The sequence below is a fragment of the Dicentrarchus labrax genome, unplaced genomic scaffold (genome assembly GCF_905237075.1).
Source record: "Dicentrarchus labrax unplaced genomic scaffold, dlabrax2021, whole genome shotgun sequence".
NCBI lineage: Eukaryota > Metazoa > Chordata > Actinopteri > Moronidae > Dicentrarchus > Dicentrarchus labrax.
In genome coordinates, this window is record NW_026136721.1 from 7,219,347 (window position 1) to 7,236,706 (window position 17,360).

The 17,360-nt window shown below is 41.9% G+C and overlaps 2 protein-coding genes across 2 annotated transcripts in view; one reads left to right on the forward strand and one right to left on the reverse strand.

Annotated features, from left to right (window-relative positions):
• The window catches only part of LOC127355362 (uncharacterized), a 126,389-nt gene that overhangs the window by 67,845 nt on the left and 41,184 nt on the right, over nucleotides 1-17,360 (reverse strand). The gene's annotated exons all lie outside the window — the stretch shown is intronic.
• On the forward strand, nucleotides 961-17,322 carry si:ch211-89o9.6 (protein sister of odd and bowel). Its single transcript, XM_051386119.1, has 8 exons — nucleotides 961-1,450; nucleotides 5,172-5,275; nucleotides 5,413-5,530; nucleotides 6,243-6,382; nucleotides 9,305-9,401; nucleotides 10,545-10,660; nucleotides 13,908-14,307; nucleotides 16,092-17,322. Exons 1-8 carry the CDS (start codon nucleotides 1,156-1,158, stop codon nucleotides 16,781-16,783), a joined length of 1,962 nt encoding a protein of 653 aa, XP_051242079.1. The 5' UTR covers nucleotides 961-1,155; the 3' UTR covers nucleotides 16,784-17,322.

The window sequence follows — 17,360 nt, forward strand, 5'->3', positions numbered from 1 at the left end:
GGCATTACGGAGGGCCTTTCTATAGGTTTTAAGATTATCTTGCCAAATTGAACGATATTCTGATAATTTGGAAGAGCGGCATTTCCTTTTTCCTTGAGGGAGCCCTAATCTATCACTAAGTAAATTGACAACCCCTGACTATATTCAACAAATACAGAACAACTGATAAACTGTACATGAATAACTGCAGGAAGTTTGTATAAAAGAATTTTAGCATTTTTTCTGATATTTTAAGGAACTTTTTATACAAATCTTCTGTCTGTATTATGTTTTTTTAATTTTATTTTCTATTCAGTATTTTCTTCTCCCTGACACTGGGCCATTGTTCTAATACAGCTTGTATTCAGGTCATCAGAGTTTAGATATTAAATAACACACTGTATTGTGTTAGTGTTAGTTATTTTGACTGAAATTGTTGAAACAGTTTACATAAAAAAATATAAGTTACAAAATTAAATTTTGTTAGTTAAAAACATTCTTGATTAAGTACTTTTACCCGTTTTTTTAAGAATACAAATGAAAATTTCAAAATGAAGTCAGTGTCACTTAAAATGACTAAAGCTACTTGATTAAAAATGTTCTGAGATGTAGGCCTACTGTGTATATTTTAAAAAAGGCCTATAGTGACCCCTAATGGGGGTCCCGACCCCCAGGTTGGGGACCACTGCTCTAGGATAGGGCTGCCCAAAGTGAAGCCCATGGGCCACAGTGGGCCACCATGAGGTTCAATTCAGTTTCAATTTTAACTGTAAAACTACTTTTCAAATGTGTATGATTTTATTATCATTTGTTTTAACTTAGCAATACAACACAATACAACACAGCAGAGTTCGGTACAGTACAATAGAATATAGTACAGCACAGTGCAACACTTCGCTTTTGGCCCTCCAAGGGGAAAAGGTCCTGCCCCTGCTCTCGTACTTACGGTAATGTTTCTATGACCGGAAATGACGCCGGATGTTTGCCGTGGAACTTATGCGGAACAGAGCGGAAGCTACTTTAGCGTAGCCGTATTGTACCTGCTCATCATAAAACGCATATACTGTCTCCTATAATGGTCTGACCGACCCCCCAGCACACCCTAACCCTGCGAGAGGACTCTAACGGTATTTTCACAGCGAGGGAGCAGCCAGCGAGTCACCGACCGGGGGAACAATGTCCAGCCGCCTGGCCTTCCAGACCCAGCTGGCCTCCATCATGGAGGTCCTGGCAAACGCGGCGGTGGCGGAAATCTGCAAGCTGGTGGACGACGACTACGCGGTGGTGAGTTTACAGATGTCTCAGTGCCAGAGAGAGAACAAAGCCCTGAAGAGGAAGCTGCATCTGCTGGAGCTGAAGATGGCCCGGGGGAACGCCGAGAGGAGGCTCCGGGAGAGTGCCATGAACAGCAGCCGACCGAGGGTGCAGATCAACGCCAGCGACAGGCTCCGAGAGTGCTCGCCCTCCGCCGGTAAGAGGACCGTAACAGGAGCAGTGCGACTAGGAGTTGCCATAACTTTATAAGGGGTCGCAAGGCCGTCTTGATTGTAAGACATTGTAAAACTAACACGATTTTGTAAGTAAAAAAAAAAACACTCTTAAACGTTGTGAAAAAAAAAAAACTAGTAAAAAGTTTAGTAAAAAGAATATGGTCAGCGGAACCACTGGCCTATATAGTGTTAACGTTATATAGCAGTTAGCTGCTACACTTTAAATGACTAAAACGTGGCTTTAATACACCTAACTGAACAGAAACAGTCTCCATTTGTATTTCATTAATTGTATGTATAAATGCGCTTATTTACAATTCAATATATTGTGATATGTATTGTGGTATATTCTGATACCGTAAGCATGGTGATATATTGCAGTTTATAAGAGTGAACATTTTTGGAAATTAGAAGAACACACCATCATATACCAAAAATCTGAGTAACTTAAGTTCTACAGTGGGATCTGCATTTGTATCCCTGTACCATCCAACATCACTGCCCTCAGTTAACGTTTACAACACTGCTATCTAGCTGTTGGGGGTTAAAACACCAAAATCAATACAGTGTTTTTGTGAATTGATAAAATATCACAAAACAAACAATATTTTCTTACACCCCGAGTTACAACCTGTCTATCTCAGTCAGGACAGCTTTGTCATCAGGTATGTTTGGTATATAAGGTTAAATGACGTGAAACCATCTCGCTATAACAATAAAGTTTCTTTTTCTGGTGTGGCAGCAGTATGCTGCCGTAGGTAAGTAACACAAATAACACAGGAATCAGGGATTAACCAATACAATTTTTTGAGTGCAAGTACAGATACCGATTATTAGTAATGAAAAAAAACAGTAACCGATATTTGCCACCGATGTCTATTTGCAGGAAAAAAGATACACACTCAACCTTTTTTTAAAATGTAATCATTTTATTGACAATCAGATTAGAAAGGAAAAAAATGGCTAGAAAAAACCCTGAACATCAGATCCATTAGTCTGTCGAACACTAACAGGAATGCCAGTGTCAGTGTCACCATTATTACAAATACAGTATCAGCTCAGACTTTGATATGGTAGGGATGGGAATATTTTATTGTTACAATTATTGATTCTGCCTATCGGTACAATTCTTTGTTGATCTTTATTATTGATTCCTGATCACACGTTTTCAGCCTCAACACAGCTGATTATGTCTGAGTCAGAACGCAGTCCAAATGGAGTGATAGTAGTTTGAACGTTGGATCGTTTCTTCCTCTCCACCATGTTTCCAGCAAGGTAGACTCATGAGTTTGACATCATTGTTTTGCATTGATGAAAGGAGCTGATAAGCTCTGGGACATAGAATTGCGATGACTCCGAAAATGTTTAACTGGTTGTCGATAACCATCTCTAGTATTTAGCCAGTGGCAATGTTGGTTAATTCATTCGCACTTTAGCCGCACTACAAAATATCGATTCTACTACGTAAGTTATATTAACAGTAACCCTTTAGATTATTAGGGCCTGAGTAGCAACAGCTGCAACAGGAAGTCACGCATTTTGATTTTTATGGTCATTTTCGGCCCTTCAGCGTGTCTATATGCCAATATTCAGTCATACTCATAGCATGACCTACTGGAAACAGGAAGTAAGCCTGGCAATCATCTGATTTGTGTGACTTTTAATTTTTCACAGTGTTGTCCACACATAATACTGGTACATGAAGCAACCGCAGCAGCGCACAGACTGCGAGGCCCTGATTATCACTTTAATTATTATTATTATTATTATTATTCAAAAACAATATTGTCACACCGCTGATCCTGTCCTCAACATACAGAGATGTTTCATTTCTGAAGCTAGAATCAATCAGGAAACTAGATCCTGTGTGTGTGTGTGTTGTGTGTGTGTGTGTGTGTGTGTGTGTGTGTGTGTGTGTGTGTGTGTGAGGCAGCTTGATATAGCAGAATGTGGCAGAGTTGGGGACCACACTAAGACACTTCAGGCAAAAGAGAATTAAAATACAAAATGTATGTAAAAATCTAAACTTCCAGCCATATATAACCAACACTGAAGTCATCAGTTCATGCTGTCCTGCTGACTCTAAAGATGTGATTGTTCAGATATTCCATCATTTCAGCTTGAAACACATTACCGGTTTGTCAGCCCCACACATTGAAATCTATTAACGCTCAGTGGTGTTACCGGCATTAAAGAAAGGCTGTCACTACATTATAATAAAATGAATTCTTTCATTTGTTGTTAGGGTTTGTCCTAACTGTCAAACCCCAGCAGTCAGCGGCCAGGTGTACACTGTGGCATTGCCCCAGGTGTTTCATCGCTGTGCAGCACTGTGAGGAGAATACTGCAGTTTTCTGGAAGGGTGGAGCTGAATGAGCCTTCTCGCTTCCTTCTCATCTCTGTTGAGAATTGCTCAGTTCCAATTAGTTCCATTGTTAGTGCATGAGCACAATACATAGTTTCACCCACATCCTCTGTTTGCTGCAAGTGTGAGAGCAAGACCGGTTGAATCAGAGACACATCAATTTCTCGAAGAACATTGCTGGAGTGCCATAACAAGAGCCAACTACATCTCGCTTGCATGAAAGCTAATATGGTCTAACCTCAAACAATAAAACAATTAGTTATGGCTGCACAATTAATTGAAATATTATCAAAATCGCAATATGGCAAATTACAGCATGCTAATTGTAGAAGCTGTAGCTTTTTGACAATGATGATGACAAAATGTCACATTTTACCTTTAAAATTCTCACACTAACTCATATTTTTTATGGGGCCAAGTAGAATTTGACTCTGGGCAAGCAGATTTCTTATCAACTTGGGTAAGTGAAAGAAACTAATGCACCCTGTATCATATGTTGCATTATATGCCTCTTCCCTGAAGCTGGTCAGGATTTAGTGTCAGATAGCGGGAAAGTTGCAAATTGCAACTAACTAAAAACAGCTTGCCGTCCAAGCGTGTAGGAGAAACTACAGCAGCCCTGTAACTCGCGCAAAGGTCAGAGCTAGAGTAGAGGTGTGAATTGTCACTGATCTGCCGATTCGATTCGATTATCATGTCACCGTCACTTGCTGTTCTTGCCTCTGACGTCTCCTCCGTTTTTTTTTTACTCCTGTCAGAAACTTCTCCATCTCTCCTCCCCCGTCAGTCCCCCCTGCCTCTCACGCCCCACAATTTGAGAAGTACTGGTCTAGATGAAACGGGTTAGGCTACTGAGAATGATATTTTTCATTTGAATGTTTATGCCGCGGCCGGAAAATTAATGAGCGACATCATTGCGTTATAATCGATTATGGTCGGCCACTGCATCGATGCAGCATCGTCCATGTCTGCATCGTGATGCATCCATTATTTGATTAATTTCAACACCTCTAAGCTAGAACCAGTGTTTGTCCGTTCTGGGCTACTGTAGAAACAGGGTGGTTCAACGTGGCGGACTCTGTAGATGAAAACGACTCATTCTAAGGTAATGACAACACAACCATTATTTTCAGGTGATTATACAGTAATGAAAACATACCAATAAATATTATATTAAGTTATAAATAGATAGATCCTCCTAAATGTTACACACTGGACATTAAATGGTGAGCAAGACACATTCTGTTGTGTATTTTCTCATCTCTGCACTGCCACCGATCACTGAAGTGTGCACGGTCAAAGTTTCTAAATAGACATTTTTTCTTGTTTTTGTGTAGATGGTGTGTTCGAGCGACGGATGGATGTGGCTCTGTGGTCTGGCAGAGCCACTGCAGGGGACGCCACCAGCAAGCTGATTTACTCTGAGAGCATCCAGAGTAAGGTAAGCACACCACAAGGGAGTCAATGTGACTGTGGAGGACTGGAGACATTAATGCTTTGTGTAGAATAAAAACTGCATTTTGAAACTCAAGAGAGCTCCGGTCTTTGCTTGAGTGCCAAACCTGCCTTGTTGTGCAGTCTCCAGATGTGGAGCTGGTGGAGCCAGAGGAAGTGCTGGTGAAGGAGGAGAAGGTGGAGGCAAACATGTCACAAATTGAAGAAATAGTGGAAGACGTCCCGCTCATAGGAGATGATGGTGAGTACAGGCGACGTGCTGATGCATGTGTACAGTAGACTACCCTGTGTGCAAAGCTGAGTATTAAAAATCAGTGGCCAGATTACTCATCAACGTTATCTCAGCACGTTAGCTGCTACAAAACAAATGTATAATGAGACAAACTGCTGGCAACAAGCTTGAAAGACATTGGTGCTTACATCCAGCAATTAACAAAGAGATGCTGTTGAGTTGCATCATGGGAAATGTTGGTCTACTACAGACTTTTTTTTGAATCTGTCACATTAGAGGCTCTAATATTATGAATAAACACGCTAATTTACCAGTTGATGTAGACTAGCGAGCTAGTTAGCTAACATTTTGCTACCATTTACCTTAAGATGTGATCATACTGTCTGATGGCGCAGACAAGCCTAGCACATAGCATATCTAAGTTCAGGAAAGGAGGAAGTTGACCGAGGTTCCAAAAGGGGCGAGGCTTATGAAGGGTCAGTTCATGGAAATACCCTAACCAAGAAGTCTTTAAGCTAAGTTCAAGCTGTTGAAATGATACAAATACTCTTATCAACAATCTGTAGGCGGACCCTGCAAATAAAGTGGAACCAAAGCTCGTTAGTTCCAGTCTTGGTTTCATATGAGGAGTAAGATTTATGTAAGGAATGTAGTCCGCACACAGAGAATAAAGTATTAACTATTCAGTTTTCTTCTCCATTCTTTGTCCTGTATCGTAAAGGAGTTGTGGAGCGTGTCCCTTGCGGAGCTGTGGGACAGAGACCCGGCCTCGAACAGCAGGACACCCAGTCCACTTCCAGCCAGTCCCAGATCCAGAGCAGCAGCACGAGGCGTGCCGGCAGCAGCAGCAGAGGAGTGGAGGTCAGTGACTCCTCTCCTCTCCTTAAGTGTGAACTCAGTGCCTCTGTTGAGGGCAGAGACTCACTGCAGGAAACTATAGACCCTCCTCAATATATCGATGACGGCAGCAATGACTCACAGTTTGAAGTGTTGTACGACAACGATAAAAGCGCTAACTCGCTGGTTGAGGAGTTTTTTGACGAGCGGTCGGAGGCTCATATGGAAGGAAAGAGGCCATCTTGCTCATACTCGATGGCAGCGGCTGATTTCCCCTCAACCTCTTCCAGTATCAACGGCTGGACTCGCTTCGGCCCCGGTTTACCCCTGCCCCAGTCCTTCGGCGACAGCGGCGAGGTGCGCCGTCGATCCAACGCCAAGGAAAGACTGTTTGTTTGCAGCTACTGTGGCAAGGCTTTTAACCGGCCCAAGAAGGTGGAGATCCACCAACGCGTCCACACGGGGGAGAAGCCCTTCAGCTGCTCCACGTGCGGGAAGACGTTCTCTGAGGCCGGGAACCTGAGGAAACACCAGAGAGTTCACACCGGAGAGAAACCGTACAGCTGTGGGATGTGTGGCAGAGGATTCGCCTGGATAAGAAACCTGAAAACGCACCAGCACAAAAGCCACCCTGAAATGTTTACTGAAGTGGAGACCTGGGATCAGTCCTGAACTGTCTTCTTACCTCAAGGCTGCTGTAGAGTGTCAGTGTTGGCTGTAGAAAGAGACTCATAGGACCTTCTGAAGAACTTTTTTTAAACAGATTTCTACATGTTTCACACAGTGATTAACAAGAAACATGTTTTAAATGTGGCTTTCAAAGAGAGAAATATAGTATTTCTGCCTCTGGTCTCTTGCTATGGAAGATGATTAGGGCCAAATTTGAACATTTCATTAGAATTCTAACTTTTTTTAAACTTTAAACTCAAATAAAAATGTTCACATTTGTCCCTAATCCTCTTCCATACTCAGCCAAGATGCTGAGGTAAAGCAGCTTTTGGACGGACAATTTGAACTTGAATTTATCAGTCTGGTCAGGTGAAGGTTTTCAGTAGTGTATAGGCCTGAAGTGTGTTGTTTCATTTATCTGTTCCCTACACACACGCTTTGGTTGACCCACCCAGGACGGAGCTGCACACAGCCGGAGCTTTGCACTATGAAACATGTTAAAGCTGCGTCCAAAAGGTGAGCCGAGAGGAGCTTTTCTGCTGGATGTCCTTATATGGAGGGGATTTTAAAATGTGGTTTGTTTTCTGTGTGTTCCCCCATTTCCCATCTTAAAGGAAAAGGCTGTTTATAGTTTCATTAACCCTAACCCTGTGTGTGCTTGAGTCCAAATAAACTACTCTGTGTGTGTGTGTGTGTGTGTGTGTGTGTGTAAGGGACATCAGCCACTGCAGCATTGAGACTCATAACTGTATTATATGTTCCGTTGCGATTACAGTATGCTGTATGGTATGCATCGCAACCACTTGGCTTTAACAACACCCCCTCTTCAGCCATGCTTTCAAACACACAGGCTGTGACAGTGCTGCTCACATTTCTTAAGTAAAGCTGCTATTAAAGCTCAACCAAGTCACATAAAGATTATCCGGCACAAATTAAAAGAAGATTTAGAACAAGCAGTGGTAGGTGAAGAAACGCTGGCTGCCTGGTCTGAACATGGTGGAACATAAATATTTAAGATGTACAAATATAGTTTATTTTTAATTAAGGCTCAGTAATGCTCACTGTAGTTTTTAACAAACTGTAGGAAATAATTATTGGGGACTTGTTGTATTCATGGGTTATATGGTTAAAGTAAATAATTAGTACTGGTGTTGGAATTCAGGCTTGGCCAGCATTCAGTCACTTCCTGGGTCTTAAAAGGCTCTCCATGTACTCCTTTGGGAGCATTGTTAAGTGCAACGCATGTCATGTGTTTTATAGTTGAAATATTCCATTTTGTATGCAATATTTCATTTCTGGAATAAAATATGACTTTTAAACCACAAGGAAGTCTTGTTTTATGAGCCTCTTTAAAAGCGGAGTTGAATGATCTGAATCTCCGATGAACATAATCAGATTTGAATTGCGGCTATGAAGCAAAATGGACCTTTTTTAAATGTTTTTTTTATGGTTCCAATTTTATTTTTTTTGCCCCTTCTTCTTAAACAGCTCCGGTCTGCCTTTATTTTTTTTGCCCCTTCTTCTTAAACAGCTCCGGTCTGCCACTGCCTTGAATGTGATCACTGGTCCCGACATGACACACTGTCTCTTATACAAGTCTTTCTATAGCATGAAACGTGCACTCTGGTGGCAACAAATCAAACTGGGTCACACAGTGTATGTACAAAGCAAACTGTCACTCATGATGTCCTGTTAACTAAAATATTTTTAAAACGGGCCTCATTTATTTAACTGTATTTGTTTTGCTAGTAGCACAGTGTTTGCTGTTATTTCTCTTGCGTGTAACTCTTAGTCACTGGTTCGATCCCAAAAACACTGTTCCAAGGGCACTGCACTGCACAAATTTGAAATGCCTTGTGTACATTGACAGTAAGCTATGACTTAATTTAACTTAAGCCCAGTACTGGGTTTGTGGTGCCAATATTGATAATTAAGAGTTAAAAGAAAAGCCAATAACGATACATCTACCAATTCTATTTTTTACAAAAACTCTTATCAATTAGTCCTGATCAATTTCTTTAATCTACTTTGGCTGGTAAAGCTGCGCTAATCAGTAATTTTGTGAAGAACTTTGGAATTTAGAATTACTACCTCACTCTGCAGTCTGATGTGATATTGACTGCATATGCAATTGGATTAATCTCCCTCAAGCAAAGGTTCTCAAATCTTATGGCGTCTCTCCTGATCACATTTTGAAACTAAGCTGTTTCTTTTTCAGTCATCAGTGTGGTGTGTCTGCGCTGCCATTAACGTTTCCTCTCTTCATTGTATGTGCAGAAGGAGGAGGAGGAGCCGGATGTGGTACTGGTGAAGGTGGAGGAGGTAGAACCGGTGACGGGGACTCAGAGCCAGACGGGCCTCAGCATACAGGAGGGTGAGTGCACACACAATCCCAATCTATAATCACACTCTGAGGTGATCTGACATCACCCTTACAATAGGAGGTCCTTTTGCCTTACCCAGTATGGCCACTTGGAAGTACTTATCAGTTTCGGACTGAAAAGCATCTGCACACTCAATCTGTACTATAAAAGGTATTTATGTTTGCGAGCTTTCAGTCAGAGACCTTCTGCAAGGCAGCAAGTGAAAAGCAGCATTAGCTTTAATGCAGAACACTTGTGTCATTAGTTGTATCAGTTGGGTTTGTGTGGCTAGACATCAAGGGAATTGTAGTCCTAGGTAAGATAGACTACAAGTTAAAGACACAGTGGCCCAATCCAAGTTTCCACACTCAGGCTCAAAGACTTTGAGGCACATTCCTGTTAAGTCCACTAGCTGTCCCAGTGATAAATCGTCAAAGGGCGCTCTGGCAGACATTTTAAGCACTTGTTATCCACACTTTCTGACTCAAGTAAATTTACCCATCAGAACTAGGGTCAACTTCCTCCTTTCCTCTACTGAGATATGCTATGTGCTAGGCTAATCCATGTTGAAAAGACAACCACATTTTGAAGATGGTTAAAAGATTAAAGAAGAAGTTAGAAGAAGTTACATATATAGTCACATCTTAAGTTAACTAATGTCAGCAGCTAACTAGCTAGCTAATCTACATCAATCGTTTGACAGCTAGTTTGCGGGTTAGTTAGCTATTTTTTTGCTACAAAGAAAAACACAAGCTAACTAGCTAACTTATCTCTATTCATTATTAGCAAGCTAGTAACATCTGATAGCTGATGTTAGCTATCTAGCTAGCTAAGGATTGAGGTAGATTAGTTAGCTAGTTGGCTAACCTAATATGTGACTATGAATGGACCCCCTTTCTGTGTGTGTGTAAAAGAAGACCTAACCTTGAAAATAAATTGGTTGGAGTCAACATATATTATCTTTTGCTACCCGTTTTTGCCTTGAAGAAGAACTCGAAACAAAGGGCCACGTTTTTCATAGTTTTCCACTGTTGTCCCTCTCAACATGCAGGCTGAATAGGCAGTCCAGAAGTTCCTGTGAAACCTGTAAATGCTCCATTTTATCCTAGCTACAGCGTCTGACAGAGAAAAGCCCTCTCTCTCTTTGTACCCAGGGCTGGTGGAGTCAAGCACCGATGACTACAGAGCAGTTCTGCCGTTTGATGAAACCACTCAAGCCTCCACCAATCAGCTATCTGACCTGCAGGAGTCTGGGCGGGGCTTCTCAGAGGTCAGCTATGGCCGTTCTTCGCTGTGGACTAACGGGGGGGGAAGTTATTGTCAGGACGACAGCCTCCCGGGGCCGTCGTCGCACTGCGCCCCCATCTCATACCTGCCCAGCACACTGATAGGAGCGGAGCCCGGCAGCTCTGGAAGGGGATTGGCTGTTGAAAGCTCCAGAGGCTTCCACACCTCTGTGTCCTTTCAGCAGCAGCATCCTCTTATCGATCTGTCAGAGGAGTCCAGCCCCATTCAGGTTTTAGGTCAGATTGAGGGCCCACAGCAGTTCCTGGACCCAGGTCAAAGTCAGGGTCAGGAGAGTTATAGCAGTGCAGATATGCAGCAGAAAGTCCCCAGGAAGAGGGTGTGCATTTGTAGGTTCTGCGGTAAAGGGTTCAGCTCCCCGGCAAATTTAGAATCCCACCTCAGGACCCACACAGGAGAGAGGCCGTATGGCTGTACCATCTGTGGCAAAAAATTCTCCCAATTCTGGAACCTGAAGATCCACAAGAACATCCACACCGGGGAGAGACCTTACCAGTGCTCGCTCTGCCCCGAGAGGTTTTCTGACCCCAGCAACCTGAAAAAACACCAAAAGAGACACCACCCACAGACATAGACCAAGACCCTAACATCCGTCATTAAAAAGAGCCCCAAATTATAAGCCTTATACAGTAGTTCAAAATCATATCACTATTGAAATATAATAAAGATAAAAAAATAAAAACAAGTAGCTCTCTATTTTCAATTTATTGGTTTCTTGTAAATACCAATAGGAGCACTAGGAGGAGCCAGAGGAACCTGATTGTTTCACAGATTATCTGTCTCATGTTCTAATGTCAGGATATAGGGAAGGTTTCAGCAAATATGACAAAAAGTTATTTTTATAAAAGTTACCTACTGCAGCTTTAAGGACAGGTGGAATTAGCTCTGCTATAATGGCTCACATGGTAAATTTCAACAGCTCTCAGTACAACCACCACAACATAGTCACTGCTCTGCTGAGAACACTTTCTCTTTATTACAAAAATACTGTTTTTATTGAAAAATGTATTTATTGTTGAATGTGACCCGTATCAGATTGCAGTGTGAACAGGTCACCCTCATTCAATGACCCACCTGATGAATGTCAGTCTAGTGTGATACTAGATTCTGAAATGACTGTTCACACTAAGGTCACATTGTAAAGAATCAGACCTGAATCTGATTTGGACCAAATATGAAAGTGGCCCAAATTTAGATCCAGATTTGTGCTGTTCACATATACTGTATACATACATATTAGCCCAAAAAATAGATTTGAGTCACTTGTGCCTGCAGTGTGAACGGAATATACCTAATATAAATGATATTAATCCTCATGGACTATGTGTATTAGAAACAGTATCACTGCTGTTTTTGATTGAGTTTTTAAATGACTTATTCCACATATTTGTCAGTTGTAGAGCAAGAAGGTTGAGCAGACACACATACAGACTGGTCCTTTTAACTTTATTGTAGAAGAAGCGATGTTCCATTAAACACATCAAAAGCTTTGCGTTATAAATCTGCAAGGCTGTTCTAAAGATCAGCTGTATGTGTGATGAGAGCAGAGGAGCAGAAACACTTGCTGACCAGTGCAGAGGAATGCACCTCTTACTCTGAACCAAACATTGGCAATGTTTCTGTTCAAGAATAGGTAATGAGAGCAGCAGAGCGGCGAGAAGGATATTATTATTCTACAGTCTATGAAACTCCACACCTCCTGGACTGATTTTTCACAATAAAAGCCTGCCAGTAACAGGAGTTTAGCTTTTTGAGCTGCTAGAAGGCTCATTGTCCAGGCTTATTGTGAAAAATCTTGTTGACAATAACAGCAATTTAAAGATGCAATTGGAAATAATTAGTGAATGAAACAGTATTTGTGTAAAAAAGCAAAACTCAGAGCAGCAGAGAGAGTATGTTATCAAATATACTTGGGGAACATGGGAATTTAGAGATGTATTTGTACAGATGTACAAAACCAACCAGACTACAGAAACTGGCAGTTACTGACATAATAAGAAATGCTCAATCAGTAATGTGGTGTGCAGTTTTAACATATTTGAATCCTGCTCTTCCAGTAGACCTCAGATACATACTTTGTCTTTGTTTTATCTGCAGGACCGATTCTCTTCTCGAGCAATGTGTTATTTTAAAGTGTGACCTCTTATGTAAAATACAAGCCATTGTAGCATAAACATATACTGCAAATGTAACACTAGCTTTTTTCTATTGTGTCACAATTTTGTAAAACCCTGCTCAATGTCAGTTTGCAATGTAAATCATTAAAACTTTTTTAAAACTCAACATGTGAATTTGTGTTTTTATTATAAATCATACATTACAAAATTGTGACACAATATTATTATCAAACCTGTAACAATTTGTACCAATTATAATTCCTAATCACCATATTTACAGGTTCCTTTAAAAGTCTGTATGCCTCCTAATAGAATTAGATTTAACCAAATATCTGAAGCACATACCTTCTTTTTTTCTGATTTCCAGCCAAAACATTACAGTGCATTGTGATGCAAGCTGCTGTAGTTGGTGCCTGAACATCAGCAGGGAAGTTGTAGTTGAAGTGTGTCTTAGGGTGTTAATGCTATTAATTCTTTTAAAAGGTTTTAAATAAATAATTAAATAAAGGACGAGCGCTGTCATATTTGGGCTGTAAGAGCCTTTGTTGTAGGGATATAAGACTATATGGGACACCAGAACAATCATTGGAGGAACCAGTTTGTCCCTTAATTCTCACTATCAGGATGATTAGAGCACATTAAAACAATAGTCCCTCATTTAAAAAAAAAAAATACACAAGATTAATATAAATCTGTTGTCTGCAGTGTAATTGCATGCGTGGTTAGCTTAGCATAAAGTCTGGAATCAGGTGGAATCAGGTGGAAACAGCTAGCCTGACTCCGTACAAAGTAAAAATATACACCTACCAACACCTCGGAAGCTAACCACTTAACATGTTATATGTTACTTGATTAAAGCTGCAGTAGGTAGGAAAAAAATCGTTTTGGTATATTTACTGCATTTGCAAGAATCCAACAAAAAGAACCAATCAGAGCCAAGAAAGATGTTCGATTGTTTCCGAGTTATCAAATACTGATGCTATGCTTAAAGATAGTTGATTGTCGAGTCTCCCAAAGCAAGCCATTGTTTGTTTCAATGTCATTAACACCTGCTCTTATTGCACCTCTCTTCTGCTCACCCCTCCCCCTCTCCAGTCCACAGCACCTCAGTCGACCCCCGTAACCTCGCAGGACCTCAGCAGTGTCGTGGCAGTCCAGCTGCGGGTACCAGACACCAACACACCAGCTAGCCCCAACACACAGCAGAGATCCAACAACCCTCTCAGCTCGGAGTACTCTCTGTTTGAACTGGAGACATTCTTCACCCGCTGGGCCCCCGACAATGACTCTGTATCGGCCCCCGGTGGCCCTTCGTGCTCTCTGACCGCCGATGACTCGGCAGAGTGTGACCAGGATGGAGTTATCATTGTAGAGACTGAACCTCAGCATGTGTCTCAGCCAGCACAGGGCTCCATTTCCTCAGCGGGGAGGGTGAGTGGAGGGCAGAGTTTCTCCTCTGCATCCAGAGTTCACATCCAGCCGGCGGCATCACAAGGTAAGATATCACCTCCTTCCTTCCGTGGAGGCTTCATGTGTCTTTTGTCTTTCTTTTGTTGTTGTTTTCGCAGTCATGTCATCATGAAGTCTGTGGACTGAGGATGAAATGGAGATGTGTGTCCTCCTTTAGACACAGACATGCCATCAGAGCATCATGGGAACTGCATCTGATGAAGACTAACACAATAATGGTCCTATTATCTATTATCTATTAAAATGACATTTTGTTCATGTTTTATTGTCCACTGCAGCAGGTTGCCATGGGTCTGGAAAATACTAGAAAGGCCTGACCCGAAACTCTACTTAAAATAAATAAATAAATAGTATAAATAGTTTATTACAAATTAAAGTAAACTATGTTGTGTATATAATATAGTGCACATTCTTATCAAAACTGAGCAATAACAAATTCACTCATCAATTACATTACAATTCTAATTTTGTCCCAGCCCGTCTACAGCAGCAGTTTTGGAATGTGTGGGCTTTGTACGGCCCGTCATCTTAAAATTCACATTTGATGCTATTTTTAAATGCTGGGCCAAGCTTGATACACTTTCTCCCTGTCTAAGCATACAGAGATTTGCTGATGGCTGTGCTGTGTCATTGGCTGTTGTGCTCTCTTGTAGGAGTTCCGAGCTCAAATATGTGGCTGACCCCCTTATTTTATTTTATTTATTTATTTTCCTTTCCTTTTATGAGGCATTCATATGTGAAATAAATTGTGTTTTTCTGCACTTTTTTCAACAAAAGAACATTTAGAACAGTATCTTGACAAAATCATTTCCAGCTATTTAGTAATTGTTCACAATAAAGCAGACGGTAGACATAACCTAATTTGCATAATTATTTATCTAAACTAAAACAAAAAAGCCTTGTATTGGGGTATATATTCATCTGGCAAAGTTTCATCCTGATGGAATTCCCTATGTTCCACCATATTCCTGGGTGGTGCCTGGCCTTAAATCTCTACTACTATCTAATTAAGGCTGTGGACACACTTTACTGTTCATGCTACACAACTTTCAGTCTTGTAATCTAGATTTTAAAGGTTGTTGTGGTTTTCACACTATGTGACTGATCAGCAAAAGGGGGTCACACACTGCAAGGTCTTTCACAACCAGTCTGTCTGGTCTCATCGTTTCATCCGGAGTCATTAATAACATCATTACCAGTAGTAAAAAACAAGCACAAAGGGCAACCATTTACAGCATACTGCCATTAGAACCTGAGCACAATTAGCTGATAATGATCCTGATCAGCCAGCATCAGTAATCAATACACATATTATTAAAGCATTAATCAAACTAATAACTAGCAGCAGTCAACATCAGACAACCTCACCATACTTTAGCAGTTAGCTAGTGTTTCTGTAGCGGTTCCAAAATGTAAAACATTATACATATTAGCATAAAGCTCCCTGCACCAAACTCCCTTGAAGAAATATCACATTTTAACAATTCCTAATGTACTCGTAAAAACACGTAACTGTAGAAACACGAGCTGAAGGCCGTCATGTGTCAGACAGTCTGACTGTCAATACAGGATCAATGTCATCCATAAAGATAAACTGTATTCTGTACAAACCTGTCTCCTCAGCTCACTCAGCCTCTGTTGTAGCTGCACTCAACTAAAGGTCAACCATTCAAATCTGTGAATAGCACTGCTGGTTTGTATATGTGAACATCTATGTGGAAAGGGCAATCAACCCAGATTGAAGAATACAGACAGAGAAGCCTAGTGTCATGTTTCCATCATTCATTTCCTCACTCCTTTTCTTTTCAGCGGGGACATCTGTGTCCATACCTCTGAGGATACAGGCTCCATCTTCCCAGCCTCCCTGGACCAGAACATCAGCCGTGGTCCGAGGTGCACAGGCTCAGCTGCTGCAGCATCGTAACAGCAGCAGGATCTCTCAGCAACACCTCAGCCATCCCTCTGCACAGACCTCCACCACAGCTGCCGCCGCTGACACTCACGGTGCTGATAAAACACATGTCTCTGGTATCAGCTCAACCAGTAGGACTCTGAGCTCCACGATGGCTCTGCAGTCAGCATTACCTGCGAGGGGCTCCGCAGCAGGGTTGGCCAGCATTGAGGTGGCTATCGCAGCTCAGCATCAAGCCAACCCCCTTGCCTGTCACAATAAAGGCCAGGCCATCAGCACTGCGTCTGGCGAGCGCCGCAGAAAGAGCTACGTGTGCCGGGCCTGCGGCAAGGCTTTTTCCGGCCTGTCCAACCTGGAGGCCCATGAGAGGGTCCACACGGGGGAGAAACCCTTTAGATGCGACACCTGCGGGAAGCGCTTCTCGGAGGCCGGGAACCTGAAGAAGCACCAGAGGGTTCACACTGGGGAGAAACCGTTCAGCTGCCAGCAGTGTGGGAAGAGCTTTGCTTGGATCTGCAACCTGAGGACACACCAACAGTCTGCCACAGGCTGTGGACCACAGGCCAGGGGAGGGTTGGGTCTAGGCTGATCACACAGCGTGGACTGTGGAGGACAGGACTGTTATAGCTAGTCGTATTTTATTCACACACAGAGGCCATTTCTTCATTCTTAAAGTTGACTAAACCCCTGAATTCTGCCAGCTCCCTTCCAGCTAATTTAAAAATGTGAGCACAGAGTGACTACCGGTCAGAGTAGCAGCTGCAGTCAGTCCGCTGGAGCTTTTACAGTCACTAGAAGCACATTCATGGCCGTTTGTAAAAGTTTCTGTGTGGTAGCTACTTATGTTGTCACATTAGCTAAGCTAGCAGCGCAGAGGAGTGTCAGGTAACGGCTACGTAGCAGGCCACAGTCCTGCAGAGTCGAGACATTGGTTTCAGACATTGCCTCCAGATCATATAGTGAAATCCAATTGCAATAGCCGGGTTTCACCCAGTAGAGGGCGGTCGCTGTCCTTTTTTATAGCACAATATGAAGAAATCAAATACTGTGCGTTGAAATGTCCAGATTTGGAACTATACTTAATACCAATACACACATGTTGTCAGCAGAAAACTGCAGATTTGGGGCTTAAAATTTAAAAGAAAAAAAATTTTTAAAAAAAAATT